Source organism: Crocodylus porosus, unplaced genomic scaffold (genome assembly GCF_001723895.1).
Source record: "Crocodylus porosus isolate Cpor-Errol unplaced genomic scaffold, CroPor_comp1, whole genome shotgun sequence".
NCBI classification, from domain to species: Eukaryota; Metazoa; Chordata; order Crocodylia; family Crocodylidae; genus Crocodylus; species Crocodylus porosus.
Genome location: NW_017728922.1, coordinates 4,940,408 through 4,959,657, shown reverse-complemented (window position 1 = coordinate 4,959,657; position 19,250 = coordinate 4,940,408). Strand labels below are relative to the sequence as shown.

General features: G+C 47.2%; 1 protein-coding gene across 1 annotated transcript in view; it reads right to left on the bottom strand.

The window, feature by feature from the left end:
- RBPJL (recombination signal binding protein for immunoglobulin kappa J region like) overlaps positions 1–19,250 on the bottom strand; it is a 38,628-nt gene that overhangs the window by 2,321 nt on the left and 17,057 nt on the right. Inside the window, exons 2-9 of the mRNA XM_019539802.1 lie at positions 13,843–13,968; positions 10,909–10,979; positions 9,446–9,561; positions 5,196–5,370; positions 4,201–4,338; positions 2,686–2,795; positions 1,261–1,401; positions 600–755 (exon numbers count right to left, since the gene is read on the bottom strand). Coding sequence (XP_019395347.1) covers positions 600–755; positions 1,261–1,401; positions 2,686–2,795; positions 4,201–4,338; positions 5,196–5,370; positions 9,446–9,561; positions 10,909–10,979; positions 13,843–13,968 — 1,033 coding nt within the window. The remainder of the gene's footprint in view (positions 1–599; positions 756–1,260; positions 1,402–2,685; positions 2,796–4,200; positions 4,339–5,195; positions 5,371–9,445; positions 9,562–10,908; positions 10,980–13,842; positions 13,969–19,250) is intronic.

Here is a 19,250-nt window from a genome sequence, read left to right as displayed (position 1 = left end):
CTGCCAGGGGTCCCCCCATGGTCCCCTCCCCTGCCCCTAGTACTTACCAGCTCGGAGTGGCTGCAGCTCCTTGCTGCAGCCACCAGGGACTGCCCAATCATCAAAGCTCTCCAAATCTTTGTCGAAGATTCAGAGAGCTTTGAATTGATTCGGACCTTGAATTTGGTCCCCCGATTCAATTCAGATTCGGCCACCGAATCAGGCCGAATCTCCTCCAAACCGAATCACCACCCGAAGCTTTGCGCAGCCCTAGTGGATGGTTCCTGCCTTGAAGGCAAAACACAGCAGTGGCGCCAGGAGAGGAGAGTGGAGCTGTGAAGAAAGATACTCCCAGAGCTTGTGTGGGAAGGGTGGTACTGGGAAAAATTGAGTTGTTAATAGCTCCAGTTACTGGGTGGGAGGAGACAGATCAGCATACTGATCCTTCAAATCATCTGTGACAAATCTGCTCTGCTTATGTGCACAGAGGGCAGCACAGGGCAACAAGTCCTGGGGCAAAGAATAAGGGGCACATGCAGAGGTGGTGACTTGGCTTCGTAGCTGTGGTGAGCAGGGTTACTACAACAGCCCTGGGCTAAGAGCAGAAGTCCTCCCCATACCTGCAGGGTGGTTATGAGTGGGACAGGGCTCACGAGGTCCTGAATACAGGCCAGGCTGTCGCTGAAGGTGTATTCCACAGTCTCTGTTCCAATGATTGTCCAGCAGGAGCCATCATTCAGCAGCTCACGGTTTGCTTCCTTTGGGCATGGAGATGCCTGCACAGAGTCTCCCATCACCATGCATGTTGAGGCAGTGAGGATAGGGGGCTGGGGACCAGGACTGTGCTCCTTTGGGTAGTCATACCACTTCCCTGTGGTTCACTTGCTCCATCAGCAAATGGAGATGATAATGCTCACTCTTTGCATGTAGTGAGAGGTGAATTGCAGATGCTATCTGCCCTGCGTTTGAGAGGATCACCCAGGAGCTTAGTCCCATGATGTGGATGGAGTGAGGGGGAAGCTGTGTGGATATGGGGTGACAGGTAAAGTTTGGGCAAGCCCACAACGGGCAGGGAGGCTTGATGGTCATCACCACACAATGGCTCCCATGTTACCTAAATTGATTAATATAATTTGGGGGTGGAGGGGGTTTCTGTTCATTGTAAGGCCCCCAAGTGATGAATTCAGCAGGAAGTAACAAGAGAGAGAGGAGCTGGACCTGAGGGTGCTTGGTCACCTTCGAACCAGGACAGTTCCTCATGGGCTGCCTACACGGCACTACCTGGAACTGGATCACTTTCTCCATTGAGAGGCACAAATACATCCCATCACTGCCCTGGAACTGGAACGCGCACTTGTGGAGCTGGGAGATGGGCTCGTCCACATCCAGCAGGGCATACTGCTTGGTGACTTTCCGAATGATCTGCGGGGAGCAGGCCCAGGTTGGTTGACTGGCAGCAGCAGGGAGCTTCTCAGTAAACACTTTTAACCCTTTGTGTGAACTCGCCAAAGAAAGCGATGTGAGGCTGGTGGTATGACCTCCCAGCCCCCTCCTTTCACTCTGTGGGATGGACATGGCACCAAGGCAGTGCCTGCCATTGCCACAGCCCTCCCTTTGCTACTGTTCCCAGACAGTCTGCACTGTGCTCCAAGTGACCAGCCTGAAGTGCATACTTGGACCTGTGCTATGCACAAACCACACTTCATTGCTGCAGGTGAGGGCAGCTGCAACCTGTTCCATTATAAGCTACCACTGTGGATCCCTGCCTGGGCAAAGTGGGGGCATTGAACCAAAGGTAGAAGCAGAAACCAAAGGGATATCCCACAGATCCTTGCCTGGGAAAAGAAAGCAAAGTCTATGCTTCCCTGCACAGAGGGTAAGTGACTATACCGCTAGCTCCCCCAGGACATCTGTCACACAGCCACAAGGAACACCCTGAGTCCATGACTGCAACCTGCACAGCTGCCATGCCTGCCCATGTGGATGATTTTTTTTTTTTAAAGAATTTTTTCATGTTCCAAGCCAAATCAGCCAAATTAAGTCCAAATCCATGAGTCAGACCAGTACCACAAGTGGTCCTACAACCAGCAAACATGCTCCACCCCCAGCAGGGGCCTCAGATATTTTCAAAGTCCCTTGGCAGGCATCCAACATGCAGGCCCAAGCCTGGAGGCTTGGGGCTCAGATGCCCCCAAGCTTCACCTGCCTTCAGCCATATGGCTGCAGGAGCAAGTTAGGGAGGAGCCTCCCATTTCCATAAAATGGATTTTAAGCCCCAACACCTTGGTGGGTACTAAACCATGCCAGAAGAACAGTTATCCTCAAAAGGGTTTAAGGAACACTGTCTTCATGGACCCAGATACATGGTGTTTCCCTTGCCAGGTAAGTATGTAGATGCAATGCAATGGCATGGTTAAATTCTGAATACCTGCCCACCCCTCATCCCCTCTCCTTGCTGGCTGTGGACACCTGAGGGTGAGGTTCAGAACAAGGAGGTGAGTGCTATAGCAAGCACAGGGCAAACCAGCTGTCCAGGGGAGGAGTTTGTCACAGCTCATGCCTACTTGAGTTAAGGAGCAGCTTGCTTGTCCTGTCTGGGAACTGAAGCCAATGGTGAGCAGTATCATGTGTTTGTTCAGACCCATGCAGCCAAGGCTTTGAGCGTGGGCTGCTGCTTCTTGAGTCTGAATCTCTTCTGAGCCTTACCAGGGGAGGCAGCATGACGCCAGTAGCTGTGCAGATGAGCTGAACTACTGAGCCGTAGCGAACGTACCCTTCCCGCAGAGGGAACTCACCCTGGATGCAGTGCTCATCGGCTTCCCATAGAGAGAAAAGGAGGCAGAGTTACCAACCATGAGAAGAAAGCAGCTTCTTGAGGCATAGCTCCATTAACACATTAGAAGGGAATGATTTTTGTCTCCCCAGAGAGCCTGCTGTCATTGAGGGCAAGGGTTTCTCTGGACACTTTCCAGGCAGCCACTGACTTTCTTAGTATGAATGCAATAACTTTTGTGGGCAATCCAGAATAAGGCTCTGGACAGATTAACTGTTTAAACTAGCATGCAAAAGTAGTGGAGAAATCACAGTCCCTTGAACTGGGGTAACACTGTCTGATCCATTGAAGCATTACTTCTGAAAGAATCAGAGTGGCATTGCCCCAGGGATGGAGGGAAACACAGAACCTTGTGCCCAGCAGGCAGAAGTCCCCTGAGATTCGCGAATGTCACATGGGGCATTGGGATCATTAAGTGATGCCTTCAAATTCAAAAACAGGGAAGACTGGGATGTTTCCCATTTCATGCAAAATAGAGCTGGCTATCAGTCTTTGGACACATTGCCCAGACAGGCACACCTTGAGCTGCCCTTGTCCAAGACCACTGAAAACAGTAGGTGTCTTTCCATTGATCTCAGAGGGTATTGGAGCAGGCCCCTAAGGAGGAAATGGCTTTGGGATTTGGAGATGGGTGGTGAGGTCTCAACTCAAACTACATCTTTGGGAAAGAGATACTGGGTGGAAGTGCTAAGACAGGCCCAGGGGAGAGCAAGAGACAGGGCAGGGGTTGTTGCTGCATCTGCGCACATCTGTGTGACACAGTAAAAAACAGGAGCTAAGGCAGCAAAGTGACAGCAGGCAACATGGAGGAAGCTGCTGCTCCTCTGGCACAGAAGAAGGATGACCCGTGTGCTTGGGAGCGCCAGTAGCAGGCATCTGAGAAACCGCCAAGGACAGACACTGCCATCTCCTGTCATTGCATCTCCACAGTATCTGAGTTCCTCCCAACACCCCTGGAAGTCAGGGCAATGCCAATATAGCCATTTTATAGCACTAAGGTGCAGAGAGGCTAAATGACTTACCTAGGCTTTCACAGATAATTTGAGAAGGAGCAAAACAATGAGCCCAAGTCTTGCAGACTAACATCCTGAGTGATGAACTATCCTATACCCAACAGAACTCAGTTTGCAGGGAAGGGAGCACAGTGGCCTGTAGAGGCCTTGAGGGCCTGCTGGAAGCTGGCCTCAGAGATTCATGGGATTTAGGAAAAAGGGCATTTAGTGACCTGCGATTGTGACACTAAAAATCAGTTATCAAGGTGCTTGGTTGGCCAGATCCATCCCTGCCATTAAAGGCTACAGTTCCAGTGGCTCTGCTGATGTGCATCCCTTTACACCACCATGCATGTGGCCCCCCATGTGCTCTGCAGAACACATCAACTTCCTCACCCAGGTGGAGTGTAAATGCTGCCCACTGCCTTGCACTGGCGATGAAAGCGCCGCCTTCTACGGACAGGTAGCGGGTGCTGACCGTCTGGGAGCGCAGGCGGTTAAAGAGGGAAACCTTAGACCCAGATGAGATGCACACTGCAGAACAACAGACAGACAGACAGACAGACTATAGCATTAGTGCTGCAGCATTAAATGCGCTTGAACCAGCATCGGCTCTGGAGGGATTTTGTCCAAATGCCAGAATATGGCTGAGGTAATTGATAGCTGCATAATGCATATGCCAGTGACTGCTCTGCATGCAATGTGTCCTTCCTTTCCCCTGGAATGCTACTGTCTGGTTGGAGACTAGGGATGAAATATGCACTAGCAAATCATCTGGTTAAACATCTGGTTCTGTGAGGAGTCATGGTGAGCATGCATGAGTGGGATCCACGAGGGCAAGAGCATCTTGAAGAACCTTGTGGACTGTTAGGTAAGTAGCTGTCTTTGCCTTCCCTATGGAAATGTTGTAATTTCTTTGAAACAAGACTAGCTACCTACTCAATGAAGTGGTCACTTTTTCTCACCCTAAGTGATATTTGCTTACCCTCCATACATTTTTCATGTTGGGCTTTTGTAATGGGTGGCCAACCTGTGTGTACAGAACACTGAACAGAAAGATTGCCAGAGCTTGATACATTCAACAGAAATACACCCCAATCCATTCTTCCTTCCACCGGCTTTGGAAAAGCCTGTATTGCATAACTGACTTCCCTAGCAGTAGAAACACTGTGAAGAAATCATGTGATGGTGTCTGGGTTCCTTTACACCAGGATCTGATTTTCCTACAGCACCTGAAACCAGTGTTCAGGGATTAGCTACCCAGCTAATCAGCAAGCTGCAACAGGACTTGCTCCTGCAACAGCACAACATGGAAAGTAACAAGAAAACCACTTTTCTCAGCCCTTCAGTCATTAGCTCCCATGGCTGAGTCTGCCTGCCCAGCTACTTACAATCTGTGTTCTTCAGAGACTGCTTCTTCTGAGAGGGCTTGGAGATCACTTTGATCAGCTTGCTGTGGAAAGTGCCGATCTCTTGCCCATTGCTGAAGAAAAGCTTCAGAACCAGCCGGAAGTGTTTCCGCTTGTCAGCATCTGAGATGTAGAGTGCCTTGGCACAGCTGAACTCCTGTGAATAGTAAAGGACTATTGCTAGACAGCAGAGGCTGCATTTGGAGCCTTTGGTCCAATGTCACTGAAGACACACCAACATGAAGCTCAGTTACCTAGCTGAATTAGTAGCAGCCCTGTCAACTGCAGATTTCTTTAGCTGTGGCTGGTGGATTTTATTTGCTGGGGAGGTGAGAGCCTGGCAATAGCACTGGTTAGATGCTGGTTTGGCATAGCAGATCCCCTTAAACTCATATTTTTTACTCATGTGACTCTCATACAAAATTCCTACTGGACTGGGGCAAGGGGCTTGACTGAACAGAGACTGACACTGATTGTTAGGCATGGTTAGGGAACTTACTGTGGCTATGGAGACCTGGAGGTTCCTAGGCATTGCAGTGGTGGGCACAGCTTTTAACATTAGTAATCATTATTATTCATATTACAGTACGGCACTGGGTAGGAGTGTCACTCAGGGACTGGGTCTCACTAAACTAGGTGCTGTCCAAACAGAGCAAACACAGTCCCTGCCCTAAATGCTTACAGTCTGTGCTGCAAATGGTTTCCTGATGGACAGGGCACTTTTTGGACAAATAAGACCCAATCTTCTCAGGAGGGAGCTTACCATGTTTAGATTAGGGAATCTATGGCCTTTGACAGGCAGGAGCTGTGGATCTATCCACCTTTCTGTCATAAGGAATTGTGTCAAATTAGCTGCTCATGTTTTAGGTGGAGGAACTTTGAAGTGATGAAACAAGCAAACACTCAAAAACCTGCAGAACTGTACAAAAGTTGTCACTGTTTTGCTCCAAACTATTTTGCTTCCTGGAGTGTTTCACTTTGCCTTGAAATATTAGCCTGGTGACAGATTCAAGGTTTTCTTGCTTCCATAAAATGTCACATGAGAACCAGCAAATCCACTTCCCTGTGAAACTTCACACTGAAACAGAAGAGCACTGCAATGGAACGGGCTATGTTTTAAATATGTTTCTGGGTGTTTAAAGGCACACTGGGTAGAGAAAGACTGAAAACAGTCAGTGAACACATCTACATGAGATGCTACTGTGCAGTAGCGTTGCCAGGTACTAACTGTGACATGACACTACTGCGCAGTAGTAATGAGCTACTGTGTGGTAGCTCGTTGCTACTGTGCAGTATCATCAGAAAAAAAACGTGGCGACAGTACTGCGCAGCAATGGCGGGTACTGCACAGTCATTTACTACTAGCTTATGTCCGCTACTCACGTAGTCCACCACTTGTGTAGACGTGTATTCTCTCCTCCCATCTATTTAACTCTGTCTACCCATCTGTCAGAGACTTTTAGAATAAGCCGAGTCCTATAAACATGCGTGAATACGCTGAACCTTACGTACATGAATTACTCCTGTTGGATGAACTGCAAGGTTGAATGTATGACAGTTGTAGGAGTGAAGCTTTAGGTTGTAAGTTCTTTGGGACAAGGCTTGGATCTTCCAATGTGCATGAAAAGTACCCAGCACAAGGAAGCCCTGATTGTAAACTGCAGTATTATGAAGAGAAGGAAAATGACCACAAGACTCCCTTTCATTTCTGACAAAATACAAAGGCATAGATAGGGTCAGGCAAACAATTTATGCAGCAAAGCAGCCCACACCAGAGTCTTCTCAGTGGGAGCATAACAGAACCAGTAAATCACCAGTGCAATCTTTACTTATCCAAAGGCCCCAGTAGAGTTACAGGACCCTATATACATATCCTGTGCGTGTATACGTTTCTACATATCCTGTGTAAAGACACAATAAGGCCTGTGCCTGCCCAAGAAAGTGTAGTTTAAATCATACTCTCACTTTAAAGCATTTTGACCCAGTGAGGGACCCCTTCATGTGGCTGTAGTGCTGGGAAGCTCTCTGGGGGCTCCAAGCACTAGATGACAGTTCGTTCTTGTCTTTCCTGGTGTGCTTTGGATTTTCAGAAAGAACTGTCCACAGTCCTCTGTTCAGTGTGCATTTACAATGAATCGAAACACAATCCCAGGAGACAAGTCTTCCATCACCAGGCATCAGTGCCACATAGCAGTGTCTGCTATGTCCACCTAAGAAAATGTGCGGCCAGACAAAGCCTCTCCCATTCGGACATAATGGTGTCTATTCAAAGGTACCATAGGTTCATTTGAAAGGGGAAATGATTGGCGATGTTATTACAGGTGGAATGAAGAGCTCAGGAATGGCGGAGGCTTGTTGACATAGGGGGAAGAGAATTCCAAATGGAAATTAATGTTCACATGTGATTTACCCAACATAACATGAGAACTCTCCCTAGGTTTACAGCTTCCCAGTCATCTTGGCATTCTTTCTGTACTGATATGCCTTGCTCTAGCTGTAACGAAAGGCATTGCAAACACAAAGGTCCTTTTTGTAATGTTTCTGGCCCGCCTCAAATCCCACATTCTTTGGAGACCTAAGATAATGCTTTATATTTTTCCCTATAAGGAGATGCCAAGTTATGGCTCCAGCGCTTAAAGTTTGGGACAAGCTGGTGTTTTCTTTAGCTGTTTATCTGTAATTGAAACACACTTTTTTTTTGTGATGAGTTGCATTGGTGTTCATCAAGAGCCTACCATGGGCTGGGAAAGCTGTGTAATCCCTGGCACGCTGCCAGCACAGGGGCTGGGGAACCAAGGAGTTGGCAATGAAGAAAGATAGGTTTCTTTGCAAGCCATGAGAGCCTGTCTGACATTTCTGGCTGCCACATGTGCCACAAGATGATGGCAGAGTGAGAGAAGGAGATTGATTTATCAGAAGGGGAAAAAGCAACATCAAGAGGAAAACGGGAGAGAACCAAGAGACTTTACAAAGCTGAACTTTCTTAAGGCTGCAGCAAGCATCCAAACGACTCCTACATTGTCCAGAAAACTAGAGCTGTCCCATCAGGCTAGGAGTCTCAAGAGGAGCACAGGTGAGTGTTGCCTGCAGGAAAGGGAGGCAGAACCATAGGGACACTTGAATCCTGCTGCTACTTGACTCATCTGTAAGCACTAGGTTTTGTCCTGTGTCGGCTTAGGAGGTTGGTCTGATTCTCTAACCCCCGCACAGGTAGTACAATACTCTGCAAGTAATGAAATGCCTGCTCATCCCATCAGGAGGAGAGTACTGTAAAGGCTGAGGTTTTGTAGTCAGATCTACTCATTGCCACTTTTCTTAGACAAGACATGTGCCATCTGCATCTGCCAGTTGATAACAGGAAACTAGAGCAGGACTAATCAAGTGCTCAGGTAAGACAGGGAAGACTTTTACAGTCTATTAGACCCTAGGTGGATGAGCCAAGGCATAGCTTGGCTGCACTGGTCTCAGCTGGCAGTCTGTTCCACCTAGCCCAGGCAGCAGGCACTGGAACAGCTGCTCACCTCCAAGCCAGGATGTATTACCTGAGCCGCTGTGGCCTGAAAGTTGCCTTCTTCTGCCTGAGCAGCTGGGCACGAATGTGAGCTGATCTCTGCTGGAAAAAAACACTCTTTTGCACAAGTAATGGCTAGCAGCTTCTTCCCATATACTGTAGCAGATATCCAGCCAGGATGGCTCTGCTTGCTGCCAGATTGCAAGATCTTTGGGACAGGAACTGCCTTTTTGTTCTGTGCTTGGACAAAGCCCAGTACAATGAAGTTCTGATCTATGGCTGGGCCTTACATTAATATCCACTGCACACTCCTTTCCTGGGACAGAATAGGGTATTTGGGCAAATGGCTCCTTTCCTCCAAAGCTGCAGGTCCTTAGCCCCCCACTTTCCACAGCATGAGCACTTCTCTTCCCTAGAGCACAACACTTGCTCTGAAAAGAAGCCAGTGGAGACAGGAGCTGCCTGACCCTACACCCCTATGAGCACTCAGAGCTGAAAGTGGCATGACGTCCTGGCTGCCCTATATGAATGGACTGTGCAGTGCTCCAGCCCTAAAGCAGAGAGGCTTGGAAAGTGATGCTTTCCCAAAGTGACTGCTACAGTGTCCCATTCTCTTCTGGAAAATGGCTCATAGGTAAACCAGGCATGCCCTGGAGGAGTTATGGGAACATGCATGCAGTAGGGAGGAGCAGTTCATGGCACAGGGCTTTACTCCACTTACCTTGGAGTCAGGCTGCTCCTCAAAGTTCAGTTTCTGGGTTTCCAAATAGCTGCTGCCCACACTGTCGAGTCCCATGTATCCACACACCTTGAAACCAGCCTCTCCCAGATTACTCGCTGGAAAAGAGGAGGAGAAACATTCTCTTACGAGAAAACTGGATATGCCAGGACTACTCTCCCCTCTCTTCTTCTTCTGCTCCAGCCCCCTTCTTTTCCTCAAACCTCTAGCATTCCTGATTCTCCTTCACCCAGGCCCCTGCCTCTCCATATTCCCAACCTCTTTTGCCTTTTTATATTCTCTCCCATGTCTATCCCACACTCCTGTCCCTAGACACATTCCAATGGCTCCTGGTTTTGCAGTGTTAATATCATATCTGCATATGCTGCTCACACATATACTCAATACTCTGTAGGGACAGGAGAGAGATGCCCTGAGCCTTTGAAAACCAGACTGGGGATCTGCCAAGCTGTTAATGTCACAATCTAAAATGCCCATCTGAAAACACCTCCGCAACCACTGTTCTTCCCTCCTGCCAGCCCAAATTAATTTGCTGCTGTCACTTGTGTGTTTGACAGTAGTTCAGTTCATGTGGTCTCTGGCAAAGGGATTATGGCCGAAATCCTGGCTCTTTTGAGGTCGTTGGCAAAACTCTCCTGGCCTTCACTGGTGCAAAAATTTGACTCTGTTATTTATTTATACATCTGCATGGTACCTTGTAACCTCTGGGGTGCTGGGTGCCAGTAACAAAATAGGTGCTGCCACTCCCAGGGAGAGGTCTGCATGGGGGAAATGCTTTGCTTTGCCAAGCATCTGGGGAAGCAAACTTATTCTTTTGTCTTTCTAGCACTGAGACTGCCACCCCGTTCCACTGGCAACCAAGTGCAACATTTCCTAGCCTCTGTGGCATTTCTGCCCTGCAGATGCTAATTGTACTGTCATTATTCAGTACTTGTCATACAGTGTTCATAACCAGTGGGAAAGCAGTAGCAATGATTTGGCTTCTTCATGTATCAGAAGGGAGTGTGTCAAATTTCCTCAGTCTGACACAGCTGTCCTGATGTGGCACTGTATGCAGACCCCTTTCAGCAAAGCCAGATTTTGCATGACCACTTTTCTGAGCCTGCTGTGGCAACACATTTGGAGACTGTAGAGGGGGTTGAAGTATGGGCTGCTTCTTCCTACAAACTCAGTACTGTGTTTTTGTCTCTTCCTAAAATACTCTGCCTTTTCCTGGGAGCTTGCTAGAAGAGCTGAAGTGTTATATTTTGCTATCGTCTCCTTTTGGTCTGTTTGAGTATTTGAACTAAACATTCACTTTTCACAGCTGTTTTGTATGGTTAGGAATTGGGCACCCACATGCGAATGGGCCCTGTGGTGGAATGAGTACTTGACACCAATTTTCCCCACTCTGTGCCGAGTTCTGCTTATTGGGAACAGAGGAGCAGCAATAGTTCTGCTCTTACCTTTCACTTGTTCCTGTTTTAGTTTCCATCCTGGTCCAGTTAGGTAAACGCAAGGTGGGGGGCAGAAAAACCTGACGAGACAAAGCAGCACCTTGGTTAGCTGACTTGGACACTTAAATAAGGGGCTGCGCTCATTGGTGAGTGTGGATGCAGATTCTCATTCACTGCTTTAGAAACGGAGATTGGTGGAGAGTCACTGACTACAGCTTACACCTTAAGTAAGTCTGTACAATGGAGCACATCCCCTGAATGCTGTACTGTCTCTTTAGTGATGGGTAGATGAAAACTAGCACTGACAAGTGGTCTAGATGTAAAACCATGATGAGACCGTTTTAAAAAAGGCAGAGTTATCTGTGTTATTACCTATGGGAGCCATTTTAGGACAGATTTTAAAGGAAGGCAGAGCCATGCACACTCCAGCCAGGTGTGCACTACACTGCATTAGTTTATGCACGAGTAGACATGCAGCTAAGCTCATGGCCATGCAGACAGAATGGTGGCCTTTGCAGTCACGCTGGGGTGGGTGCACAGTGTATCCATTGGTCCCTTCTCTGTTTGGTCTAAGTTGTCTGCTGTGTCATCAGCCTCTTACTTTTCCTTTGCCTATGAGTTCCCTTGGGCTTCTCCACCCCTTTTTCTGCCTTTAGGACTCCATAGTACTGCTGGGTGATTGGACTGCTGTGGCTTTTCCCACCTTGGTGCATGAAAATCCAGAGCATTTTCCTAACCTCTTCACTTAAAGAGAGAGAGGAGGAAAAGGAGAAGACAGAAGCTGTTCCAGCATCCTTGCCATCCTTACCAGCAGGGTTAGCTGTGCTGAGGCAGCTCTTTTATCATCTCCACCAGGTGCTACAAACCAGCTACTTTTAGTGCCCAGCCACAGCATCCAGACAGCTCTGTCCAAGGCATTTGCCAGCAGCAGCCACATCTATCAGATCTTCTGTTTAGCTGAACACACTAACCCTGCTCCCTGGAAGATGGCTGAGGGGAATGCAGGGAAAGAAGCCTTGCGTTTTCCCTCCCCTAAATCAAGGGAGAATTTGTCATGGTGACTTTTTCAGCGTGGAATGTAGGCGTTTCAGCAGGTTGGGAACAGAGTTTGTATTCACAGCCAGATTATGAGACTAATGCAAATAAATCTATACCCAAAGTTTTGGAAATACATTTTCCTGTGTTTTATTTGGGTTTCCACTGTCTTTACATCCATGTGAATGGTACAGATTCATCTCATATTGATACTATATAAAATGTTAGGAATGAAAACACCAATATGGTGTGGTTTGAGATTCTGGGGCCTTAAAGTCCTTGAGTCTGTATTTATTTAAATAAGCTAGCTACAGTGCAGAATGCTGAATCCCCTTAACCAGGAAAAATAGCATTAGCCCATTTAAACTTTAACCCAGAAGCTCTGGGCCAGCTTGTTATTACTTTTAAGGTTTTGCTTCTTTCTTTCCTGCCAAACCCACTAAAACCTGCTTCCCAGCATCCTTTGCACCATATCTGAAGCGGGGGGCACCAGGGGTATATTTTTGGTTAGCCTCAGTGACGCAGCAACTTCCCTCACTGGCACAGCATCCCCAGAGGATCACAATCCCATGGCTATTGCTACTGAAGATGGTCCTAAACCAGAACTGCAGACCCAGACCCTCTGAGCTCCAGGAGAGGCTGGGTCTCCATCTGCCTTTCAGAGCTGCCTCCCTTCTCTGCCATGCATAACATGTACAATTCCCAGCTTGTCCTTCAGATAAGTTTGGGACTGAGTGTGTATCCAAACTCTACAGCCTCATCCCACCTCTCTGAATGTTATTTCCTGTGACAGAGAAGAGAAAGGAGTCAAGAAAAGCTACACCCCAGCCACAGTTTGGGTCACTCACAGCATAACAGAGGGAGAGAAATGATGGTAAAGGAGGGAAATGAATGACAGAAAAAGGCAGAGGGTAGGAGAGGATACAAAGAGGAAAGCAGGTCTTCCACTGTTAAGTGCCACTTGCAGGTGGCACTCTGACTAGTGGTGTGGGGGGAGACTGAAGTGGCCGCTGGAGGCCCACAGATCCTCCAACCATTTGGGACACAGCATTCAGGAGATCATCAAATCCAACCTCCTGCTCTGGGAAGGATCACCTTTCTTGAAACCATTCAAGTATCTGTCTAACCTGCTCTTAAAAATGTAGAAGGCTAGAGACTCCACAATCATTCTAGGTCATCTGTTCCAATAACCGCCAATATCTACCCTCAGCTGTTCCAATAATCACCTTTATCATGATACCCAACCCAAATTTCCTACATGGCAACTTAAGACCATTACTCCTTGTCTCATCCCCGACAGCCACATAAAATTGTCTATCACCATCCTCTTTATAATCACTCTTTATGTATTTGAAAACTGTTATCAGATTCCCCTCAACCTTTTTTAATCGCCAGTCAATATAATTATTTGAGTAATTCATCAATGTAAACAACAACAAAAATAGCTTGGTGTTGATGAGTTGGCAATCTTTCATCTTGAGCTATGGATGAAGGGCCAAGGTGTTGTTGCAGTATGAAGATGCTTTCAAATATCAGCCTTTTGGAGGCTCTGGACACTAACAGAAATGTCCAAGTTATTTAGGTGACGAGGTCTGGGTCTTTGGTAGGGTCTCCAGGGCACTAAGATAACCGGGCCTATTTTAGCCTTTTGTCTCTGTGTTCCTTTTAACTCTATTCTGATTCGTTGTTCGGAGATCTCTTCTTTCTGTTATTAATATTGGATCCATGAAGGGTGACAGGTATACATCACGGGATATAACAATGGGTTATATTACTTTATCTGCTTCCTCTGAATGGAAACTCAAGGAAGTTTGAAAGGGAGTTCGAAGTGGTTGTTTTTGGAGGGACTTTACAGAGATGTTGTAAAGAAGGCTATGCAGGGGCTTGGGAGTTAGATAAATGGCCTACCTTTTTTCATTGCCATACGATTTCTGTGCAACTTTTGCATGCAGTATCAGCACAGTCTGGTCAGCTGGAAGTTGCAGGTATCTGCGCACTCCATCTCGAAGCAGGTGATTTTGGTCTGGGATGGATCTAAAAGACAGTCCTGAGTCAGATCATAGCCACTGGGACACACAGCTTTGCTGCAGACTACTGCCAAGTCCTGCCTTGGAGGCACTCCAAAAAGTGAAGACAATGAGCAGGTCTGCATGTAATGCCCTCCTATTCTCCACCCACCTGCACTCTGGTGTTCATGCTGTGCTCTGGCTAACATGTCACCTTGATAGTACAACCTGTTATACTTAGGTCATATTCATGCCCGTCTCTGCCCAGCATTATAAAACCTGGTCTGCTCACTGCACTGTATGATATCGTACATACTAAGAACAAAGGTTTTACCAGCAGTTTTGAGACAACTCTTTCACTCTGTCAGTGCTTCTACTAGCAAATAGGTTAGTGTCTTTGAGGAGGAGCTGCCCTTTCAGTAAGACTTCCCACTCCCAGCAGGGGCCCCATTTAATAAAGCAGAGCAGGACATGAAGAAGTCAGCTCTCTCATTAAGAAGCACTGGGAATCAGACCCATGCAAAGTTGTTGTAGGAAAGACCCCACAATTAAATAGCCTTTGGTTAATGTAACAGCTGCTTTCCCTGGCCTTCAGAAGAGAGAGACTCTCACAGTTTACCAACGCTTTCGTTCCCAGTACTTAGGAAAGTACTTGCAGTTTTTCCTCTCTTTCTAGGACTTTCAGTTCCTCTTCTCTGCCCTGTATTTATGCAGGCAGCAGCCACCTGACTTACAATTAAATCATTTCGTTTCTTACATTTGGGTACTTGAAAACACCAGTGCCAGATTTTCTGAAGTGCTGGATCTGGACCTGGACCTGGACCTGGACCTGGACTTGTCATATGCCCCTGTGCAAAGGAAGTTAAAATGTTACCCTGTCAGAAGGGTGGCATTTTACACGCTGGTGCTACTTAGTCAAGAATGGCCTATTTTATCTTTAATAATTTATTTCTCATTATCATTGACCATCATCATTATACCCTTGGTTACACTACACTGGAGCTGTCTGTCATGGAATGCATTCTGCCATTTATTTGAATGCAGCCTTCTTATGTTGCATTTATTTTCCCCTCTCTCCCTGGTTCATTGTGAATATTTATGGTAGTGAATAATGAGCATGATTGGGGAGATATTATTCTTGGAAGCAGGAGTGGGTGTTTTGTTTCTGTCAGTGATTGCTGGTTGGAAATACTCCCATCGTGACCTAAGAAGAGAGGATCAAATCCTTATCTGGTGAAAGGAAAGGTGGTTCTGTTGATTCTAGTAGATCAGGGTGGGCAAAATGTGGCCCAGGGGTCAGATGCAGCCCACCAGGCTATTCTATCTGGCCCATGGGGCCCCTAAAAAATTTAGAAAATTAATATTTATCTGCCCTGGGCTGCCTGTCATGCAGGCCTCCATGGCTTGCCAAAACTCTGTAAGCGGCCCTCTGCCCAAAATAATCGCCCACCCCTGCAGTAGATTCACACTAGCTGCACACCTGGCCCACAGACTGATGTAAATCTCACAGCCTCACACTGTGCTTGACTGCAACCTGAACCAAACATAGGCCATTTATTTTAGAAGAGGCCCCAGCCAGAGAAAAGTTGCACAGCTAAGTGGCTTATGGGCACTATGGAGATGTCTTGAGCTACTGTCTCATCTTCACAAGAGGCAAAACTCTCTGTTGAGCACAGCACCAGCCTCAGCCCCAGCCTGAGAAAATGGCCTATTTGATCCATCAAAACCTGGCAAGTGGAAACAGAAGGCTTGGGACTGAGTAGGGCAATGAGCCACTCACTACATGACATGAAATACTGGAGAGGATGGGAACAAGAGCTGTCTGGGTAGGATCCTCCTCATACTGCTGCTCAGGGAAAACATTCTCCGGCAGACATCAGGAAGAAAGTCAATGGAGATCCTGCCCATTCCCGGAGAGCTACATATGAAAAAGTTGTGACTTCCTCATATATTTCGTAGGAAAATGAAAATGCTTGGGCATGCTCCAAATACAGGGTTATGTGGATAAATACCCATGCTGTGTTCCTACATACAACCTGACAGACACAAATGGAGAGGTTTCAGACGCACAAGAAGAAGGACAAATACTGAGCATCTTTAGTTTCTCATAGATGAAGAACTTGTATGAAAACTGGATGGAAACAGGCTCCCAGTGTCTGGGTTGTCCCATTGCTGCTGGGGTCATATATGATGTCACACCCAGCCAAATGGCCTCTTCATACAAAAGAGTTGAACATGCCAGTTGTGGTTACTTAAAACGTGTGTTTTGCAGTATATCTTCCAGTGGCTCTCTGGTGCAAAGAGCTTCTCACAGCTCAAACTCCCAAGTTTCATGGCTGTGTAAAAGGCGGAGAAAGAAACTACCTCTAAAACCATGAGATTCTCTCCACGTGAAAGCTTTTTCAGACACTTCACCTGCCAGTCCTGCACTTTTCAGTACAACACAGACCTATTGGGAAAGGGCATTGATCCTTACCACTTTCAGTAGCAACATTACAGCAGGGATCAGACATGCAGCCATTCATACCAAGATTCATAGATTTATTATCTTATGCTACAGTGCTGATGCTATAAGTCAGACAACCTGGAGTCCTTTTTATCTGACGTCTGCCCCAGAATAATTTTGCACTTTTGTACTCTACAATCTTTTTCACCTTTGATTTGTAGGTTGGTCTCTAGGTCCCCTGTTCCCAGTGAATGATCACATATATTGTCCAAGATGTGTCACTCAGCTCTTCAACTGCTGTGAATCAGCATAGTTCTACTGAAGTCAATGAAGCAGCAGCAGATGGACGTACATACCAGCTGATAATATGACCTTCTTTTAGCTGGTACAAGGCAACTGCTAATGTTATCTGGGAAGTACAGGTTTTCAGTTAGCGATCCCAATAAGGACTGCAGAGCTTGAATTGGCCAGAAGTGTTGTTTCTACTGATGAAATCGATACGTTCACACCAACTGCAGGTGCTTCCTCAGCCTGACTAAGGGTTTTTATACCTGAAAACTTGCAAAGAAGAATTTTTCCAAGTATTTGAGGTGGTCTAATAAAAGATACCATATGTACCCAAAGAACCTTGTTTGCCACTTTATCAGCTTTCCCTGGATACTGATCAGTTGCTCCACCATAGCAGCAGTGCTTATTTCAATCTGTCAAATGGCTTAATTTAAACATTGATAGCTGCTTGGCTGTTTATAAGCTTGCATGGACAAGGACATTCAGTATAAAAGTTCTTGAGTATCTTGACATAGCATTGCTGTCCAGTCTGAGTCATACATTTCATAGATTTCATAGACATTAGGGTTGGAAGGGACCTCAGAAAATCATCGAGTCCAGCCCCCCACCCGAAGGGCAGGAAGTCAGCTGGGGTCATAGGATCCCAGCAAGATAAGCATCCAATTTACTCTTGAAGGTGTTCAATGCAGGTGCTTGAACCACCTCTGATGGCAAACTATTCCAGACTTTGGGGGCTTGGACAGTAAAGAAATTCATCCTTATGTCCAGCCTGAAATGGTCTTGCAGTTGTTTATAACCATTTGATCTTGTCATCCCTGGGGGAATAAATGTTCCCCCAGATACTGGTAGTCACCCCGATAAACTTATAGGTGGCCACCAGATTACCCCTGAGCCTGTGCTTTTCCAGGCTAAAGAGCCCCGTGGCTCTCAGCCTGTCATTGTAAGGTCTGTTTTCCTGACCTCTGATCATGTGTGTGGCTCTTCTCTGGACTCTCTCAAGCTTCTCCACACCTTTTTTGAATAGTGGGGCCCAAAACTGGATGCAGTACTCCAGCTGCGGCCTCACCAAGGCTGAGTACAAGGGGAGAATGATGTTCCGGGACTTGCTTGAGAAGCATCTATGGATGCAAGCCAGTATTTGGTCACTTTACTAGCTGCAGCATTACATTGAAGGCTCATGTTCACCCTGTGGTCAATGATAACCCACAAGTCTCTTTCTTCCGTAGTGCTAGCCAGCGTAGCATTGCTGAAGCTATAAGGATGCTGCAGGTTTTTCCTCCCAAGGTGGAGAACCTTGCATTTTTCTGTGTTAAACACCATCAGGTTCTTGGCCGCCCATTTGCTGAGCCTGTCCAGGTCAGCCTGGGTTGCTCTCCTGTCGTTAGGTGTGGATACTTTGTCCCAAAGTTTGGTGTCATCAGTGAACTTGGCCAGTCTGCTTCTGACTCCAATGTCCACATCATTAATGAAGATGTTGAACAATATGGGTTCAAGGACAGAGCCTTGAGGGACCCCACTGGTCACAGGGCACCAGGACGATTGACTTCCGTCAACCACCACCCTCTGGGTCTGACCAAGGAGCTGGTTCTGTAGCCAGTGGATCGTGGTGGATCCAAGGCCACAATTGGCCAGTTTCACCAATCATGGGATACCAGATGGAAGGCTTTTTTGATGTCAAGATATATGACATCAATCTCTTCTCCCTTGTCCAGGTGATAGGTCACCTGGTCATAAAAGGAAATGAGATTGGTCAAGCAAAACCTACCAGCAACAAACCCATGCTGGCTACCCCTCAGGATGTTGGCGTCAGCCAGTCCATTAAGGATGGCCTCTTTAATAAACTTTTCATCCAGCAAGCCATCATCCATACCAACTGAGCATCATCCAGTAACCCAGAGGAAGAGACGTTGGGGTCATTGTCATAGGGGACTCCCTCTTCAGAGGAACGGAGGGACCCATCCCCTGCACAGACCCCAACGTGAGAGAAGCGTACTGTCTCCCAGGAGCCAAGATTGGGGACATCACAGGGAAGATCACTGACCTCATCTGGCCTTCTGACTACTATCCTATGGTCCTCATTCATGTGGGAACCAATGATGCGGCCCAGAGTAGTCCGGACTGGATCATGGATGACTACAGGGCTCTGGGGGCCAAGCTTAGAGAGTCAGGGGCCCAGGTGGAGGTGAACCAGCACCTCCAGAGTTGGTGTTGTCACACAGGATTTGGCTTCCTGGACCACGACCTGCACTTCAGAGCAGAGGGTGTCCTAGGGTGTGATGGTCTCCATCTCTCCTCCAAAGGTAAGAGTTTGTTTTCTTACAGGCTAGTTGACCTCCTCCAGCAGGCTTTAAACTAAGTTTGTTGGGGGATGGGGATCCACAGGAGCAAGAGACAACTCAACCAGGTGTAGGACCTGCCCATGTAAGAGCTCAGGTGTATACCAAGGGACCAGTTGTCTCTCAGGAAGGGGGGGTGCCCAGGGCTCCCACAGGGGGATTAAGGTGTCTCTTCACTAATGCAAGAAGCATGGGGAACAAGCAGGAGGAGCTTGCTCTCCTGCTTGCAAGTAGTAAAAT